Below are 17,696 nucleotides of genomic sequence, written 5' to 3'. Positions count from 1 at the left end.
CATCCTGCCATCTTCCCAAAGCCCACCTGCCTTTTGGAAGGTGGCAGGAGGGCTTCAGCATCCTGTCGGAGCCCTGGCACCTCCTTGGCAAAGCCTGGGAAGCTTCTGCCTGGCTTAGGGTGGGAGGCGCAATGCTCACATGCGCAATGTCAAATGTCACACTCATGACATTGACCCCCCCACGCCCCTCGCAAGCTAGAGCCTCTGTCCCTAACTGTTCCCCTTTGAAAAATTTAACTGCGTGCCACTGATAGCAGGGGGTCCAACTTCCAACTCTACAATTCTACGATTCTAAATCTTCTGTTTACATTAAGAAAGGAATAATGGGGTGATATAGAGCTGCGTTGAGGAACCTCAAGCTAAGTGCCTCTTTCCGTCTAGCCTTCAAGATTACACCAGGGTGGAATCTATACACATATAAAAAATAATAATAAAAATGTGAAAATGCTCTATTTTAAAACGTTTTGTAAAAATACATTGAAATTTGCATAGCTCACTTTCACCATCTAGTGTCACATTTGTATATTGCACTTACAACACATTTTAAATGTTTAATTTGCAGCTGTGTAGCTGAGTCCCAGGCCACAGCCCCTCATCATCCAGGAATCGTTTTGACTGGCTGAAGATCATCCTTGAACTGACGTAATGAATGCCTCTTGCTTCCTCGGACGAAGGGTGGAGGTGTGTGTGTGTGTGTTGAGAAACCTCTGGAATGCAGCCTGCTCTTCAAAGGTAAGTGTGACATCCACGTCTCTGCTCATGTTTGCCTTGCGTCCGTCCCCCCATTGCAGCCCCCCATTGCCTGTGGTTAAGTATAAATGAAAAAGCGTGTCCTTGGGGTAGACCGAGGGACAAAAAAGTAAACGCATAAATATAAAGCGGGAGGGTGTCTATGACTTGCCCTAGCTCCAGCAAAAGGATAAATGCTGAACTTTCAAATGGGGTGAACGACAGCTTTCGCAAACCACGAATGCACAAAAAGATGGGAGAATCTGCATAGCCAACTTAAGTTTTAGTCCACGGAATAATTGTAGAGCCTGGGCAAATTTTAGTGTGACTTAGGTTGCTTTCCTTTACTGATTTACTTGGACGCGTCCCACTGAACCTAGTGGGATTTACTTCCAAACAAACTTGACATAACCAAAACTTTGATTGATTAGTCTGCCAATTAAAAGAGCAGTTCTGTGCCTGCTAGGAGGGTGACTGGGTGCTGTGGACGTCCCTCTTCACTGACTAAGAGGGAAGTCTGTCCCTGGAGGTCTCTGTGGTGCTCTAGTCAGAAACAGAGCCTTTTAGGGAAGTCTGCACCAGATAGAAGATTGTTCTTCAATTCAGCTGGAGCTTGCAGTTCCTCTTTCAAAATTACCCCCAGATTATAATAATTTCTGTGTATTTCAGGGCCTTTTGAGCTATGTTATAATAGCGTAATTATCCACAGAATACACTTTCTTCCTTGCAAACACTGAGATTATCTCAGTCCAGATGGTGTGACAGTCTCCATTTCTCAGGAGGATTTCAGAGGTCTCACTCTGACCCGTTTGTGCTGGACACTGGGCCATCCTTCAGTTTGATCCACGCCAGCCTCAAGAAAACACAAGACTCGGTGCTTTTCTTTAGTTTTGTTTTTTTTATTGAAAGCTTCATCAAAGAAAAGAGAGGTTTAAACCTAACATCCACTGATCTACAGAAAGCCCCAGGATTGGGAAAATGGCAGCTATTAGGATTGTGGTACAAACAGAAATAAAAAAGAGAGAACGAGGGGGAAACCCTCCCCTCAGCAATACAGAACTTTTCATGACATTTTGAAACATTAGCACAAAGATGCCCTTACAAGTCAGAATCGTTATTTTAATTCCTTTCAGAGTTCTTTTGGGCTGCGCTTTGGGAACTGGGAGGCCTGCAAAGGGTGTTTTCCATTTACTGGGTAGGAATTTAATCTTGTTTCACAGCCCTGGTTCCTTGATTCGATTTCATTTTAACCAGACGGGAGCCTTTTCATTTGAAACAGAGGGGGGCGGGGAACAGTTTAAAGTTTGCTGTATGAAATATTGACACTTCCGGTTTTATTACAAGAAACTTACTTCCTTGAGGTGTATATCAATGAGGGGAAGAAGAGCTTGTTCTAGAATGACCATTTAGGCCAGCCTAGTTCTGCCAATCTTAAATTTGCAATCTCCAATTAGTAGCATTGTGTTTTTGTAAGACCAATGAACAAAACATTATTATTATTTTTTGCGCTGTAGATAGACTAGGCCCATGATGTGTCTTTGTCCAAATATTCACCTGAGTGCTTCTTGTAAAGATTGTTGGTCAGGTTAGGGATGAATGAAGGTTGGATACAACCACCCAACACATGGTGATATTTTTTTATTTCAGCTTGTATTAATTGGCTTTCTGCTTGTGATTGGGACATTTGATTTGCTTGCCACAAGGAGATACAATCAGTGTGGCATACCTCTCCCTTCATTTCAATATTCAACCATGGTATCAATTAGGATATCAAAGGGGTCATTTTGACTTTTCAGATGTAAAAACATCTAAGGGCAGCACCTCATATACTTTATAACTTCACAGTGAAGCACTAAAATTTCTATTTCCCCAACTGCAAAGGCACAGCATGAACAGTCAACCTACATGTTTCAACTAGTTCAACCAAGTCTGCTGAACTGGCCCATGCAATTTTTCAGCTTTTAAAAACCTATTGACCCAAACATTTTAGATGCACAAAACTTCTTTCCAAAGTAAAAAAACAAACAAAAACAAAATCAAGTTAGAAAACACAATTATAATCTAGAACAAAACCCTTCCCTCCCCCAGATTTTGTTTTCAGTAAAAAAATCTTTCAGCATCAGAATGTAGTAATAATTCGGGACTAATAGCAGATCATTCACAGCTCCTAACAAATAGTTATTAGGATGGAAGAACCTCAAGTGTAATAGCTGTCAAAATATAAACCCATTTATGTAAACACAAGAATTTTAATCCCCACAGAAGCAAACCCGACATTCACTTTACAGCATTTGTCAAACATTTCCATTTATTTTATTTTTTTAACAAAGAACATGTCAGTAAAAGTGAAAATACTGTTTCTTTTCTGTAGTCTGAGGTATGAAGAGGAATTTGAGATTGGAATCCACTTTAGGTGATATGACAGAAGAAGAAGGGTTTTTTTCTCCTCCTAAGAGAAATAACCTTTCTTCTGATGTTTCATGATTCCTGAAACTGCTCAACAAGGACTAGAAAGATCGGATCAGTCACTGACCTTCCTTGCCAAGTATGCACATGGGTGCTTACATGCATGATTATGTTTATGCTTTATTCAAAATGAAGTAACTCACCCACCGCTGTAGAGGAACAAGATAGCGTTGTTTTTTTTAAAAAAAGGAGAGGTTCTCTGAAACATGCAGCGTGCTTTTTCCCCCTTTGCAATGTCACCACACCGCCAGAATATCCTTGGTCTAACGCTGAGGACTTGAAAATCCTTTATACCTTTGTACATCAGAACCAATTTCATGTTAAATAAAGCCTTGAAATGAAATGTTGGCCATGTATGACTCAAACACAACTATCTTCAAATTCCATATTTGGTCTCATCACCATGTGGATTGATTCATTATGTTAAGCCCATAATCACACTTTTCACATGACTTTTACTATACAGGTAATAGTCCTGGAGACTATACTTAAACCTGTTTCACTCATGTCAGTCTCAGCATTAAAATGATAGGGATGGTGGCTGATAAGCCACCTTCAGGCTTAAAATCATGAACCAAGGCAACTTTCTACATATTTCACATCATTTCTTTTAATACCATAGACAACATAATTTAGATCAAAATACTGTGACATATTAAAAATAAACTTTTATTACACTGCAGGCATTCTCAAATCTGCTGAGTTTGGTCGCCACACATACATAAATAATATCCTTCCTTCTTATTTTTGATAACGTAAAATGCATTTTTAATGCTTAGGCTCACTGCAAAATCCCTTGTTTGCCTGTTCACCACTTTTCTTCCTCAGATGTGAACACCAATATTGCAGAACACAATGGAATTACTTCAAAATATCTCTAAAGTTCTGCTTTGAACTACTGCAGTGAGACGCTTTAAGCTTCTTGGCAAGCCATGCAGCTATGAACCCACAACCAGGAACACTTTCAGGGTTCACTGACAGAGGAATCCAAAATCCTTGGATGCTACCAGGGGGCCTTCAAAAAATAGAATCTTATAAGACAACTGCGTAATTTTTAAAAGTCTCTTTTCCAGCATTTTAAAATCTTACCCTTCGCTCCGTAACTAGTCACCATAATCAAATACTTGGATTCAAATGAATTGGCAGGAAATCAGCTCAGATCAAAATACTTTTGCTGAGCGGAGGTCTGGAACTGCTGAAAAAGCCATAGAATCCTTCAAACAATTTGTTGCAAGATAACATCAAGATCGAAGTCTATCTTTTAAGGCCCAGTTCAGATGTCGTCACAGTTGTGTGGCTAGTCATCCAAAAACTGCTTCTCAGCAATTCCGTGTTGCCTTGGCAACATGTGGAAGATGGAATCACAACTGGATAGCCCTAATCGAGTTGTTTGCATGCCAGCATCCCATCATCCACCCAGCTGATGCTGATATTGGCATTTGAGCGGCTCCCTCTGCATTGCTTTTGATTGGTGACCTAATCTGTATCTTTAAGGTGCAGGATTATTAGATCAGGAAGAAGGTGAAGTTATGGGGACTTCCATGTGTCCGTGTAAGTGCCCGTCTGTGCAGGTGACAATGCAAGTGATGGTGTGTGCTCAAAGAAGGGATCTGCAAAGAAACTTGTTTTCCTTCAAAATACATTACTGGAGCAAGGTAAAAAGGTAAAGGTAAAGGTAAAGGACCCCTGGACGGTTAAGTCCCGTCAAAGGCGACTATGGGGTTGCGGCACTCATTTCACTTCTGGGCCAAGGGAGCCGGTGTTTGTCCACAGACAGCTTTCCAGGTCATGTGGCCAGCAGGACTAAACCGCTTCTGGTGTAATGGGGCACTGTGATGGAAACCAGAGCGCATGGAAACGCCGTTTACCTTCCCGCCGCAGTGGTACCTATTTATCTACTTGCACTGGTGTGCTTTCGAACTGCTAGGTTGGCAGGAGCTGGGACAGAGTAACGGGAGCTCACTCCATCACAGGGATTCAAACCACCAACCTTCTGATCGGCAAGCCCAAGAGGCTCAGTGGTTTAGACCACAGCGCCACCCGCATCCCAATTACTGGAGCAAAGTATAGATAAGCGGGTTTCAGCTCCATCCCTTCACTTCAACTCTCATTCTGAGAAATCAAGAGTCCTTACATAAACACTGCCAATATTCTGTAGCAGTAAAGGAATGCTCAGTGCAATAATTTAATCAATAGCGAAAGTTTCGCAATTTCTTCTCGCTATAGGATATCAAGGGGTTAGATATCCCTGCAAGAAACAGTCACTGATACTCACAAAGAACTTTAGCACTGAGCACATAAAAATCATTACTGTCTGGGTAGACCTTGCGGACATTCTGAAATGCAAAGTCTATGTATATTGAGGTTGCAAACTTGCAAGAACCTTTGAGGGGCATCAGACAGCTTACATGTCCAGCAAGACTCAGATCTCTTCTAACAGCAGCCACACCATGTTGTACTGAAAACGGCTTTGAAATCTGGAACCTAGCTTTTTGGGGAAATAAAACTTCAGTGGTTGTGCAAAGCAGATAACGTAATTCTAAGGATTTTTGAACTTGGACCTATCTAGACCAAAATGTAAATATTCAAGCACCATCTCATTGTCCATGGAAATTCTGGATTTTATTTTAGTTACCAAGGGAGAGTTGGATAAAGACTATGCATGGAAATGTTCACTAGAGGAAGAAGAATCTTGTTTTCAAACTTGCCATTTATATTATTTTGCGCAGTCGGGTCTGCACAAGGTCAAAATATTAGGTTCCTACCATCTTGCAGCAACTGAACAAAGATCTTGAACCCACCCCCAGAACAAGCAGGAAGACTCATAAATGTGAAGCAAATCAAATTGTTAATAAAACTAAATTTAGAATCAAGGCTCACCCTTGGGGGGGTTTTTTGAGGGGGGTGTTCAGTGGCCATTTATGCCAGTGCAGCCCCGAACATATTATGGATTTACTTCCAGGCTGTTAGCTGATCAGTTTATCAAAGTGGATCTATCAATGTCAGGTGATTTATAGGAACGGATAGTTCTTTCTTTTCCTTTTGCCAAACAACAAAGAAGTAGGATGTCTAAAGGAAATTAAACAATCGAAACAGCTTTTTTAAAAACACCTGAAGTGATGATATGGACTATTTGCTGCTGCCGCCGCCCCACTGGCAACTTAATCTTCCGTGATTTAACCGTATTTGCTGAACCAAGTCAAACAAAATGAGAATGTATAAATAAAGCAACAGATTTCTGAACAGAAGAATCGGGAAGGTACTTCAGCATATCCCATCAGCCACACGGTAGCTACCTTGCAGCCTCACTGTCAACAGCAATGAGACTTTTCTTTGCACCAAACTAGAATTTGTACAGGAACAATTTTTTTTTTTTAAAAAAAGAACAAAACAATAACGCTTGCTTCTTTCATATTCAACAAAATTGTGCCACAGAAGAATAATCTCTATTTTATACACACAGGAAAAAAGATACAGCATTAAAAGGAAGAAAAATAAGGCTGGCTTGATTATTTTTCCCATGTCCCATCCAACAGGCACACCCTTTCCAAAGGAAAAGAAGAGACAATAATCAAGTGATGATCACAGAAAGTAAACAGCAGTGGCAAAGCACATGAAAGAAAGGAAGAAGCTAGAGATCTTTACATAACATGGAAACTCTTCCCATGACCCCAGCGCTGTGGTCCTTTGAGTCAGAATAGTCCATATGTAGTAACTGGAAAACTACATGTACTTTTAGAATCTCACATAGCCAGGCCCCCTTGTCTATAATGGTTGGCTAGATGGTTTTACTGTTTTTAATTTTTACGTTTTTCATATTTAACGTTGCATATTTAGCAGCCATTTGTTTGGGTAACCCAATCCCATCCCCACCAAACAAGAGATACTTACATTAAAAATAAGGAAACACTTTTTAGCATTCTTAAAAAAATACTTGATTCTTTAAAAAGTCATTTAAAGTAACCATGGACTCCGTGGACATTCCTCCCACAAACTTCCTATTCTATCGCTGAGGCTTGTGTGTTTCATAGGTTGCATCCTTAACATCACAACTGGGGCCATTGAACCTGGTTGATTCAAAGGAAACCTGTTTTAGAATTTATATATATATAATATATTATTGTCACTTTTCAGTATGGTTACCCTGTTTTGAAGACACCACTGTCATTGCAGTGAACCCATCATCATTTAACAGCCACCCCACCGCTGCTGCCACTGGAGGCCATTTCAATCATTTGGGCTTTGTTTAAGTGCTTCCTTCGCTAGATCGTTTTGCCTGCTATAGAGAACAGAAATCTTCTACTTTGGTGCCTCATTCATCTAGAGTGGTGGCAATATTGGAGCAGTAATCTCCAGGAACCTGTCCAATCTCTATGGGAATGTTCAGGCTTATGTTATGCTTAACTCCCTTTCGTTTTTAAACCGTGTTTACACAGCAGAGATTCCCAGTGGATTGTGCCGCTTGTTGAAACTTACTAGAGAACAAGGAAGTTGGAAATGAATGGCATGCATACTTTTAAAACTTTCCACATACACTTATAAGGGAACTGGTAAAATTTGGAGGCGCCTTCTTCACTGCCAGTCTTAAAATTCTCACTGCATGACACCCTTCCCTTTTTTGGGTGGGGGAAGGATAATTCTCTTAGGCCCTCCAATATATAGACTCCATAAACTCTTTTATCATTTAAAAATAGGGTTTCTTTGCCAATTCAACGTACTTGCTATTGTCTTTTGCCTAATCAAACTAATTAATGATTGTCAGCAAACATATTAAGACAACAGAAAGCCAGTTAGTACAAAGTGGTTGTTAGCTTCATGCTAGCATGAGAGAACTAAACTAACCATTTTAATCTTTCTTCTTGCAGGGGAGAGTTAAGACGAAAACACCAATTGTCTACTTTTTAGAATCATCTTCTAAGTGACTTGAACAGACCACCAAAATGCAAAATGGAGATGGCTGGTTCTGAGCACTGGAAGATGACCCAAGGAGGAGGAAGAGGAGGAGGAAACGAACCTGTGAGATGCTGAAAAGAAGGAAGACCGTAGGTTCAGTACAAAAGAAATCGGACAACGCAATGGAAAAGCTCAGCAAAGTTTAAATGCACCTGGGTAAGAACAGCTGGCGACTGATATCTTTCTCATGCTGTGAAATTCCGCTAAGCATTGCAAAGTACCAACTACTCAGAACTTTCCATTAGAAGCCTAAGCATATAGAATGTACAACACCAGTGGAAGGTAGTTTAAACACAAAGTTAAGAAACTGGTCCGGCCATGTAGGTCAAATAAAGATATTTTTTTTAAAAAAATGAAGAAATAAGGGGGAGGGGGGAACGACTCTATCTTCTGGACTGCGGTAGGTTGTCATTTCATCTTTGGTATAAAATAGGCCATCCATAGGCTGCATTTGATCACAACTAGGAAAGACTACAGAAATTGTCAACAATTTCTTCTAGCTATTGCTTTTTTTTTGCACTTTTTTGACCATAAGCTCCTATCTACTTAAGTTCCCCCCCCCACCCAATGCTTTTAAGCTAGGTGTTTGCAATGTGACAAGCTAAGCAGACTAAAAACTTTTTAAAGCTCATAAAAAAGACTGCAGATAAAAAGCACTAATGCTTTTGCCAGCGATCACACTTTGTAAATTAAAAAAAAAATCTCCATTCTGCAAGAAAAAAACCTGCATTCCTTAAAATGCAAGTTGATTCCCCCCCCCATAGTTCAATAATTTTATTGTAAAACACTTTAGCTTTCTAGATTCTTCTCTGTCAACACTAAGAAAGTTCATAAAAGTCTGCATGTTTTTCAATTCTCGAAGTCTCCACAGTTCCTTTATCAACAAGTTTTCTTCGAAAGAAGAAAAAGATCGTTTTCTGCTAAACTGTACAGCTTTTATATATATTTTTTGTTCATCCTAAAAATTCAGTCTGTTGAACTTCACCAGTTGATGCCGTGGACGTTTGAATCCATTTTCCTTTCTTCTACCAAGACGTTGACAGCTTGCCTTGAGAGCCTTTGACGTCCTTAAAATTAAGGCAATTAAGATTCAAGATAAACCTTACCTAAACATTTCTAAAAAAAAAACAAAGAAAGAAAAATGAACCCAAAATAAAAGACACACTGGATTTCACGGAGAAAGGGGAAAGAGTAGCTGGATTCTTGAGGAAGACCATTAGTTTTCATCTCAGCTTGCTCCCTCTTGACATCATCGGTTCTCTGTTTTTGTGTGTTTTTGGAAAACAAAAACAAATCTATCTACACTTCCAAGTAAATTCTGAATTTCAAATGTTCATCCAGATAAAAGACCAACCCAGTGTTTTGCCGTGGGTTTTTTTTTCTTTAATAAAAAAATAGCAAAAATAAAACTATCAGACTACATGACTGAACAATCTGCACAGCACATAGAAACACTGTTTTGTTTTCGTTGGGTAAGGTAGAAAATTAAAAGAAAACTCTGTTGATGCCTGTGCAAACTGGATGCCAACTTCTTGTTCGGTGAAGTTTCTCCATTCAAGGCAAACTTTTCAGACCGACATTTTTCAGTCCTGTTTATTGTCTGCAAAAACAATTGAATTAAAGGAATCATTAAATCAAAATAATCCTGCCTACCTACTTAAAAAAAATAAATCCCCACCCCTTGGCTACAACCAAGCTGAACTTACTTAGCATAGGGAGAATGCAGAAAATGCAAAATGCTTTAAAAAAATACATTGAGACCAAAGGATTATAATAAGTGTATCTGTAAAATTCTTGAAATGCCCTGGGCCCTGGAGATCACCTGGTTGGTCCAATCAAACTTTCCCTTAACACCCCCCAAAATAACCCGCTACTGATTTGCAGACAGTAGTAAGGCACACCTTGTATTTATTTACCTGGCTAATTCAAAAGGAGGACAGTGGGTGAGATCTGCTGACCTAGAACCCCATATATCATAAATCGATTTAAAAGTGGGGGGGGTATAGAGATCTGAAAAATAACAGCAAGAACAAGTCATTGTCGGCATCCATCTGTCTTGAGAGACAATGGAGTGAGCCTCTGGGGGGTGAATTCAAATCCCAGGAGAATCACAGCGCCTGCTGTGGCTGCAGAGACTGGTAACTCATAACTGCGGCCTCCTATGTTGTTTTTGCAGCACCAAAGTGACCTCTCTGAAGTGCAAGCCTGGGCAATGTGTATGGAGGTCCTGGGCTGCTCAGACAACAAGACCCCCCCTCTCGGCCTCACTGATATGGTGCAAAGGAAAGCAGAGCGATACGTTTGGCACCAGCTTGGCTGCAGGAGTTGTCGGAAGGTTGCCCTAGGGACTCCACTCTAGATTTGTGCAGAGCTTACTTCTTAGCCTCCCGAAAATGTCCCGCAAGGCAGCGAGTATAGAACAAGGAGACACTTAATAAATTATAACGAATAGTTTCCAAAGCATTTTGCCTCTATTTTCACTCTCCCTCAACTCAGTCACTTATTTCTCTCTAACTCTCTTGACACGTCTCTTCTCAGCTGAACTTCCCACCTGCCACTCTCTGTAACACCCCCTGCTGTCAATAATTTCTTCACTCATCCTTTCTGTTAGAATATATTTAATGGCATGCATCTTCCTTTGACCCAGTGAAGAATTTTATAATTGCACAGAGAACACAGAACTCTGCCTGGCACTTTCTAAGATCGTCTTAGCTCTTTCTAGCTCAGAGTGCCTGACCGTGGAGAGAATACCTAAAACTATTGTCTTACGCCAGATAGGGGAGCCCTATCCCATTTCGTCTTGTCCTGCTGTTGCTGCCGCCACCACCACTATACCTGCTGCTGCCTCTTGCGTGGACTGCCCGCTCTGTCACTGCCACGCACCCTGCCAAATCTGCTGCTGGTGGAGAAGTACCACCACTATCAGAGGCCATTTCAAGCAACATTGTGCTGATTTGGGGCGAGATCTCACCCAGTGCCGTGTGAGATCTTACACACTTGGCAGATTTTCCAATATTCCTGCCATTGCTGCTAAACCAGGGGTGTCGTATGGCCTGCTGCCAGCACCACGCATGTGCCTCCAAATCAGACACAGCAAAGGATTTTCAGCAATAAGGGTGTGGCATAATACTGCTCCTGGTAAAATTGTGTTGCTTACCACGGTAAGTGCTTGTGCACAATGCTATCACAGTACTGTATGCTACAGCAATCACAGACAGTTGTGCGTAGCAGCTTCAAAGGGATTACAAAACAGAGCGCTGATAAATTAAAAACGATTCAAGATGCACTAATGGCAGATGTGCACATCACACTCAAAGCACATTCAAAGGATATGGCGCCTCCGTCCAAAATCTGTGAAACTGCAGTTTTCTCCTACAATTCCTAGATCCCTTCACAAAGTACAGTTCCCATGATTCTTTGGGGGAAGCCATGTGCTTTTAATGTGTGTTGAATGTCCTTTAAATGTACGGTGTGGCTCTGCTCTAAAACAGAAGACAGAACACAACTCTGAGTGTGCAGAAAATGGGGCAAGTTTCAGCTGCTCTAGAAGAACAAGGAAGCTGTGTGTAGAGTGAGGGGGGAAAGGAAATAATAGTAAGGTTAAATCAGTCAGCACTATTTAGCCTTCCCACCTAAACCCAAGGAAGCTGCTTCAGTTCTAAACTGGTGTCTGTCATCTGTAATGGATTGGATGAGGGGGAACAACAAATTGAAACCTAATCCAGACAAGATAGATGTGCTTTTGGTCAGCTGGAAGGCAGAACAGGGATTCAGCCTGTGCTGGATGGGATAACACTCCCCCTGAAGACATAGGTTTGCATTTTGGCCTTGCTCCTAGACTCAGCCCTGAACATGGATGCCCATGTCTCTGCAGTGGCCAGGAGTGTATCTGCACAATTTAAGCTAGTGCAACAGTTGGGCTTGTTCCTTGAGGTGTCTGATTTGGCCACAGTGACACACACCTATTTGGATTACATCCTATTTGGATTACTGTGGCACGCTCTATGCGGGGCTGCCTTTGAAAAGTGCTCAGATACTTCAATTGGCTCAAAGAACCGCAGCCAGATTGTCGACCAGGAGCAGACAGCTCCCTTGCTACAGCAGCTCCATTGCCTAGCCATCTGTTTCCGGGCACAATTCAAAATGCTGGTCATGAGTCTGGTGGCTGCTCTCAGACTTTGGGACTCCCTCCATAGAGAAGCTAGATTAGCTCCCTCTTTGCTGTCCTTCTGCCAGCAGGTGGAAATGTTCCTGTTCAAAGAGGCTTTGGGGAACTGACTGTTTTTAATGAAAGGGTGGGCACTGAGCTGATTTCATTGTTGGTATGGTTTCAATAGACTTAATATATCTTTCTCAATTCCCTGTTTTTAAAATGGAAATAAAAGACAGCCCCCCCCTTCTCTCTCTCTCTCTCTCACACACACACATAGGTAAAGGTAAAGGGACCCCTGACCATTAGATCCAGTCGTGACCGACTCTGGGGTTGTGGCGCTCATCTCGCGAACCAGAGAGCGCACGGAAACGCCGTTTACCTTCCTGCCAGAGCGGTACCTATTTATCTACTTGCACTTTGACATGCTTTCGAACTGCTAGGTGGGCAGGAGCAGGGACCGAGCAACGGGAGCTCACCCCGTCGCGGGGATTCGAACCGCCGACCTTCTGACTGGCAAGTCCTAGGCTCTGTGATTTAACCCACAGCGCCACCCGCGTCCCTACACAATGCATAATTGTTTTTGTCCTATTAACCGGCGCCACTTCAAAATGTTTCCTCTGAATTATGATGTGTTCCCGATTCACATTCGACGAACGCCGTCAACTTACTTTGACTGTTGGTAGGAATACGTGGGTGCATGTTCACTGGACGTTTCCACAGCCATCTGTTGTTGCTGACCACTGGCTTCCTGTGATGAAGGTGCTACTGTCTGTGGAGAGGTATCGGCGACAACACCCTGAGGAGATGAACAGGAGCACAAGAGATCTTACTGCCTGTAATAACACCAGCGACATACAGGAGAAAAGAGGCGGTATACCATCTCACCAGCTTCATTATTTCTTTCCAGGTACATCATTGCATTATTTTGTGGAGTGTCAGGGATTACAGAAGCAGCATGCTGGTAGGACACAAAGGCTACACGTTGAATAGAGAGGCATGCCAAGACTGCAGCTTTGCACTGAAGACCTGCAGAAAGCTCTTCCCATACAAATGCAGTGTTGAAATCCATACTCTCCAGGCTATTCTACTTCGTCACATACGCATGGCTGGTCTGATTTGGATCACACTCAGAGCGATTTAATATTTGACCCAATGAGGGTGTTCCCTTTTTCGTTGCCGTGAGATCGGAATCCAGACCCACCAGACAGGCATGTCGGGTTTGCGACACACACAAAGTGCACTTTCTGTATCATGCTTTGGACAACAATGCAAGGGCTTTTCGGATCGTTTTTAAAAGGTAATTTCTGCATAGGTAATGGAAAGATGAAACACGACAGCATTATGAAGTGATTTGCTGTGGCTTATAAAATTGCGCACATTATACTTTAGAATTTGATGGAAAGTATTTTTTGCGGGAATAGGTTTTTGCTATTTTGAAAAACATTTAAAGAAAACATTTAAAAAACAGTTCTCAGAAGCATTTCTGGTTTAATTTGTGATTCGGTGAAGGCATATTACTGATTTAAAATAGCTTTGTTATTGCGCTCTAAAAATTCATTCTTTCTTGAATCCTATGTGACTAAGATTATTTTTTTCTGCCAATTAACGCTCAGAGTTCCAAATTCAGAATTATCATCATTATACTTTCAAAAATATATACCATGGTGTTAGTTTATAAAGGTTTATGAAGAGTGTTCAAACGGAATGTAAGGATTAAAGTTGACAGCAAAACATGATAGAGAGTGAAAAACCACTGTACTGCAAAGCTTTCAAAAGAATGGATAAAACAGTTGTGAGGTGATCACTGGGGAGAACGGCTATTTGCAGGCAACACAGTGTAGAAGTCTTTTATGCAGAGCCCAAATATTTATAGCAGAGGCGTGCCAATTGTGGCTTCTTGGGGGAAAAGCATCTTCAGCTATCCAAGGAGTGACAGCTGAATCCGGTGTAAACGAGGCATAGTTCAAGACACCATCACTGAGTCCATGCTGTGCCCATCACATATATATATATATATATATAAAACTGGGTGAAAAGTAGGCTATGATAAAACTGTGAAGAACCAAAAAGAAACACATGGATTTAAGAGTGAACACCACCTTTCTTCTCCCTTCAAGGGTCCCCTTTTTTCCTTATTGTTTGTTTGTTTGTCCAGAAGGCCTTATGAAGATGAACAGCAGCAGAAGTCAGCTCTTCCTGGTAGCTGGTGGTCCACAGTGCCGAGCAAATACTTACTCATTAGACTGTCAGCAGCAGGACTCGGCCCCAAGGAGGGAGGGAGCAAATCCTTCATCAAGGATGAAAAAGCACCCAGTCAATGCAGCAGCCCCCAGTTCTGCATATATACAAGAGGAAGGTTTCCTTTGCTCAGTCACGATTTCTGGTGGGTCTCAAGGGCTTTCAGAAATCAGCTATGGGCAAAAGCCTTATGCTAAGGAGAGCATCAAACCTCCCGTTTTTTTGCAGTCTTCTTTTCTTGAACCTCTTTCGTGTTTGCGGTCTGACGTCTGGTTTTGGTTACCTGTTCCTGTTGCCACCTCCACACCCCACACCCCATGTCATGAAGACTGAACTACCCAACAGAAGGTTCCATTTCATCTTCGGTGAAAACTAAAACCAAACCTGTGTATTTCTCTAAGGGGAGCTACACCATACAAGCAGATGGCCCCATCCTTAAAAACAGTTAAAGAGATGCTTCCCCAAAGAGGTGAAACAAGGTGAAAACACAAGCCAAGTGGACTTACTTCAAGAGGGACAGCTGTTGGAGGCACAGGAGTATACTGGGGGATGTACGTCCCTTGCATAGGAGCAGCAGCCGTCATATACTAGAACGAGGCAAATGCAAAATTACTGTAGAAACGTTCATTGTACTGTACCCAATTATTTTCAGCAAGCAGCATCACATAACCTTGGGGCTTCTAGTCTACTGAGCAGTTCCAATGTGACAGATGAAGTGTGGGTTACAGTGATGGATTAACGTATAAGCTAAACAAGCTATAGCTTAGGGCACCACTCTCTTGGGGGGCCCAAAAAAAATTTGAAGGGGAGGGAACTGGATGTACATGTATTAATTGTATTTCAGTTCAACAATTACTTTGATAAAATACGTATTTTGTTATGTGCAAATGGCTTTAGATACCTATTAGGTCCACAAATTACCATATAGCATATATTCAACACCAAAAACAGCAACAATTTGTTGACAAAGGACAGCTGGACAGATAAAGGGCCCCATTACCTTTAGTAGCTTAGGGCTTCATCAAACCTAAATCTGGCCCTGGTGGGTTGCTAAAGCATTCCGATTCTAAATGAATTCAGTCCAACTAGCTAATCCACGGAAACGCCAGTTACCTTCTCACTGTAGCAGTACCTATTATCTACTAGCACTACTAGCATGTGTTCGAACCGCTAGGTTGGCAGGAGCTGGGACAGAGCAACGGGAGCTCAGCCCACCGCGAGGATTTGAACTGCCAACCTTCTGATCGGCAAGCCCAAGGAGCTCAATGGGTTAGACCACAGCGCCACCCACATCCCAGTGTCATCCCCTCCCCTCTGGTGGCCACTATTAAGCCCAGAAGGGACGCTACCATTGGTGCTACCAAAGGTTTTTCCTTGGCCTGATGGCAGCCTGTGGCAGGTGATTTTTGTCAGGGCTGTGGTGGTTGTGGAGGAAAAGAATAAATTCACAGCACTGTGCATCACAGAAGCAAAAAAAGTTACACACAGCCTTGCTGACTGCTATACATTAAAAAAGAGAGAAGATGATGTAGGCATTTAGCATCAGGCCTATTTTGGCCCAGAGAAAGCTAGGCATTCATGTTTGATAAAGTGCTAGCACAGCATAGCATGCATTTGGTCTTTGAACCCTGAAGGTTATTTCCCATGTGACGCCTGTACGCATTAAAAATGGAGGAGACGAACACCCCTTAGGAGTAGCACAAGTGAAGCCTTGTGATTCCTCCTCAGTAAGTAACCTGGAGATTCCAACCTGGTACCACACATTCCCAAACCTGTTTACTTTGCAGGGAAAATCACCAAACTGACATTCATGTAATTGATCGCCACCTTCATCCAGTCTACCTTACAGCTATTTAAAATGAGAACAATTAAGTGTCTAGAGACCTGGAAAGAAAGGGGGGGGGGAGAATAGCAGGGAACGCCAAAGAAAGAAAAGGAACAGATGTCTCAGAGCTTCCCCTTCTATAGCTGAGACCGCTAACTTGATTTCCTTCTACGCATGAATTGTTTTTAATTTCCAGGAAGTCGTCTTAGCTATCAACATTAGAAATCCTCCTGAAAAGCTCTTGCCCTCAAGTGCTATAGAAACATCCTCAATTATGAGTGTTTTTCTGACACTCTTACAGCATTATTCCCTTCCTGTATTGCTTGTAGAGGAATTTGGCTGAAGGCAACAAATTACTCAAATCCTTCAATGTCCTATCAATATTAAGTCGTCACATTGCTTTGTTTCACCACTCTCTCGCTCACTGACAAAAATACTCATCCACGTCAGCAAGACACCTCCAACACCTGTTATCTTCAGAGACGCACAGAATATCCAAATGTTCCCTAAATGTAGCTTGATGGGTCTTAAAATGATTAAAATATGGACCAGATTTCAGTGGCGTAGCGTGGGGGGTGCAGGGGGGGTGCAGGGGGGGCCGGCCGCACCGGGCGCAACATCTGGGGGTTAGGGTTAGGGGGCGCAAATCCACGGGTTAGGGGGCACAAATTACTTGCCTTGCCCCGGGTGCTGACAACCCACGCTACGCCACTGCCAGATTTACCTGCTGAAATAGGAAAGGCTAAACACTTTTTTAAAAAACGTGCCTTAAAACATCTCTTTTCAAATGAGCCTTGAATTCTTGCACCTACACCAACACAACACCGTGAGGTAGAAAAAGGGTCGCAGTGGAGGGAAGCAAAGAAAACACGAATATTTTGATACTGAAATCCATGCAGGCAATAATATCCTGATTTTGATGGAAGTTCTGTCTGCAAGGAGGGTGGCTCTTGCTGCCATGGTGCAGCCTAAGGGACAGGGAAGGATTGCGCTGGTCTGGGAGGTGGCCCTTTTCATGACAGACCCGGAGAAATCTCATAGTTATCCAGCGTTAGTGTCAGCCATCAGAAGAGCTGAAGTGAGAAGCAGCAATGGACCAGATGAGACCCATTCCTACTTTCATTTAGTGCACACTGTGGGGGGGGGGGCAGGTGGTGCAAATTGTTCAGAAACACCATGCTTCTGCCCTGGATTTTCACGTGGTGCAATTTTCATAGCAACAACAGGTGTCTTTTCCAAGGAGGAGCCGCCCATTGTTTTGTGGGATTTGCAGCCACTGCTCCCCGTCTCCTGTTGCTCAGGCACCATATATTCTTAAAAGGGCTTCTTCAC

The 17,696-nt window shown here is 42.3% G+C and overlaps 1 protein-coding gene and 2 long non-coding RNA genes across 10 annotated transcripts in view; 2 read left to right on the top strand and 1 right to left on the bottom strand.

The window, feature by feature from the left end:
- LOC310690078 overlaps positions 1 to 17,696 on the top strand; it is a 452,048-nt gene that overhangs the window by 126,532 nt on the left and 307,820 nt on the right. The window lies entirely within an intron of this gene.
- RBMS3 (RNA binding motif single stranded interacting protein 3) overlaps positions 1,608 to 17,696 on the bottom strand; it is a gene marked incomplete at its 3' end in the record, with an annotated part of 736,799 nt that continues 720,710 nt past the window's right edge. For 6 of the 8 annotated variants that reach the window (XM_083468277.1, XM_083468280.1, XM_083468281.1 and 3 more), the window contains 3 exons: positions 15,046 to 15,126; positions 12,970 to 13,097; positions 1,608 to 9,748 (listed from right to left, as the gene is read on the bottom strand). In XM_083468277.1, the coding sequence (XP_083324403.1) occupies positions 9,742 to 9,748; positions 12,970 to 13,097; positions 15,046 to 15,126 (216 nt within the window). Of the gene's footprint in view, positions 9,749 to 12,965; positions 13,098 to 15,045; positions 15,127 to 17,696 lie in introns of those variants that run through there. The other 2 variants (XM_083468278.1, XM_083468283.1) reach the window with 1 other exon arrangement.
- LOC310690024 lies at positions 8,175 to 14,835 on the top strand. Its single transcript, XR_014517799.1, has 3 exons — positions 8,175 to 8,304; positions 13,209 to 13,598; positions 14,457 to 14,835. It is a non-coding gene; the product is annotated as an uncharacterized lncRNA (long non-coding RNA).

Source organism: Podarcis liolepis, assembly GCF_965112155.1.
Source record: "Podarcis liolepis genome assembly, chromosome: 12".
Taxonomy (NCBI): domain Eukaryota; kingdom Metazoa; phylum Chordata; class Lepidosauria; order Squamata; family Lacertidae; genus Podarcis; species Podarcis liolepis.
This window is presented reverse-complemented; position numbering and strand designations above follow the sequence as displayed.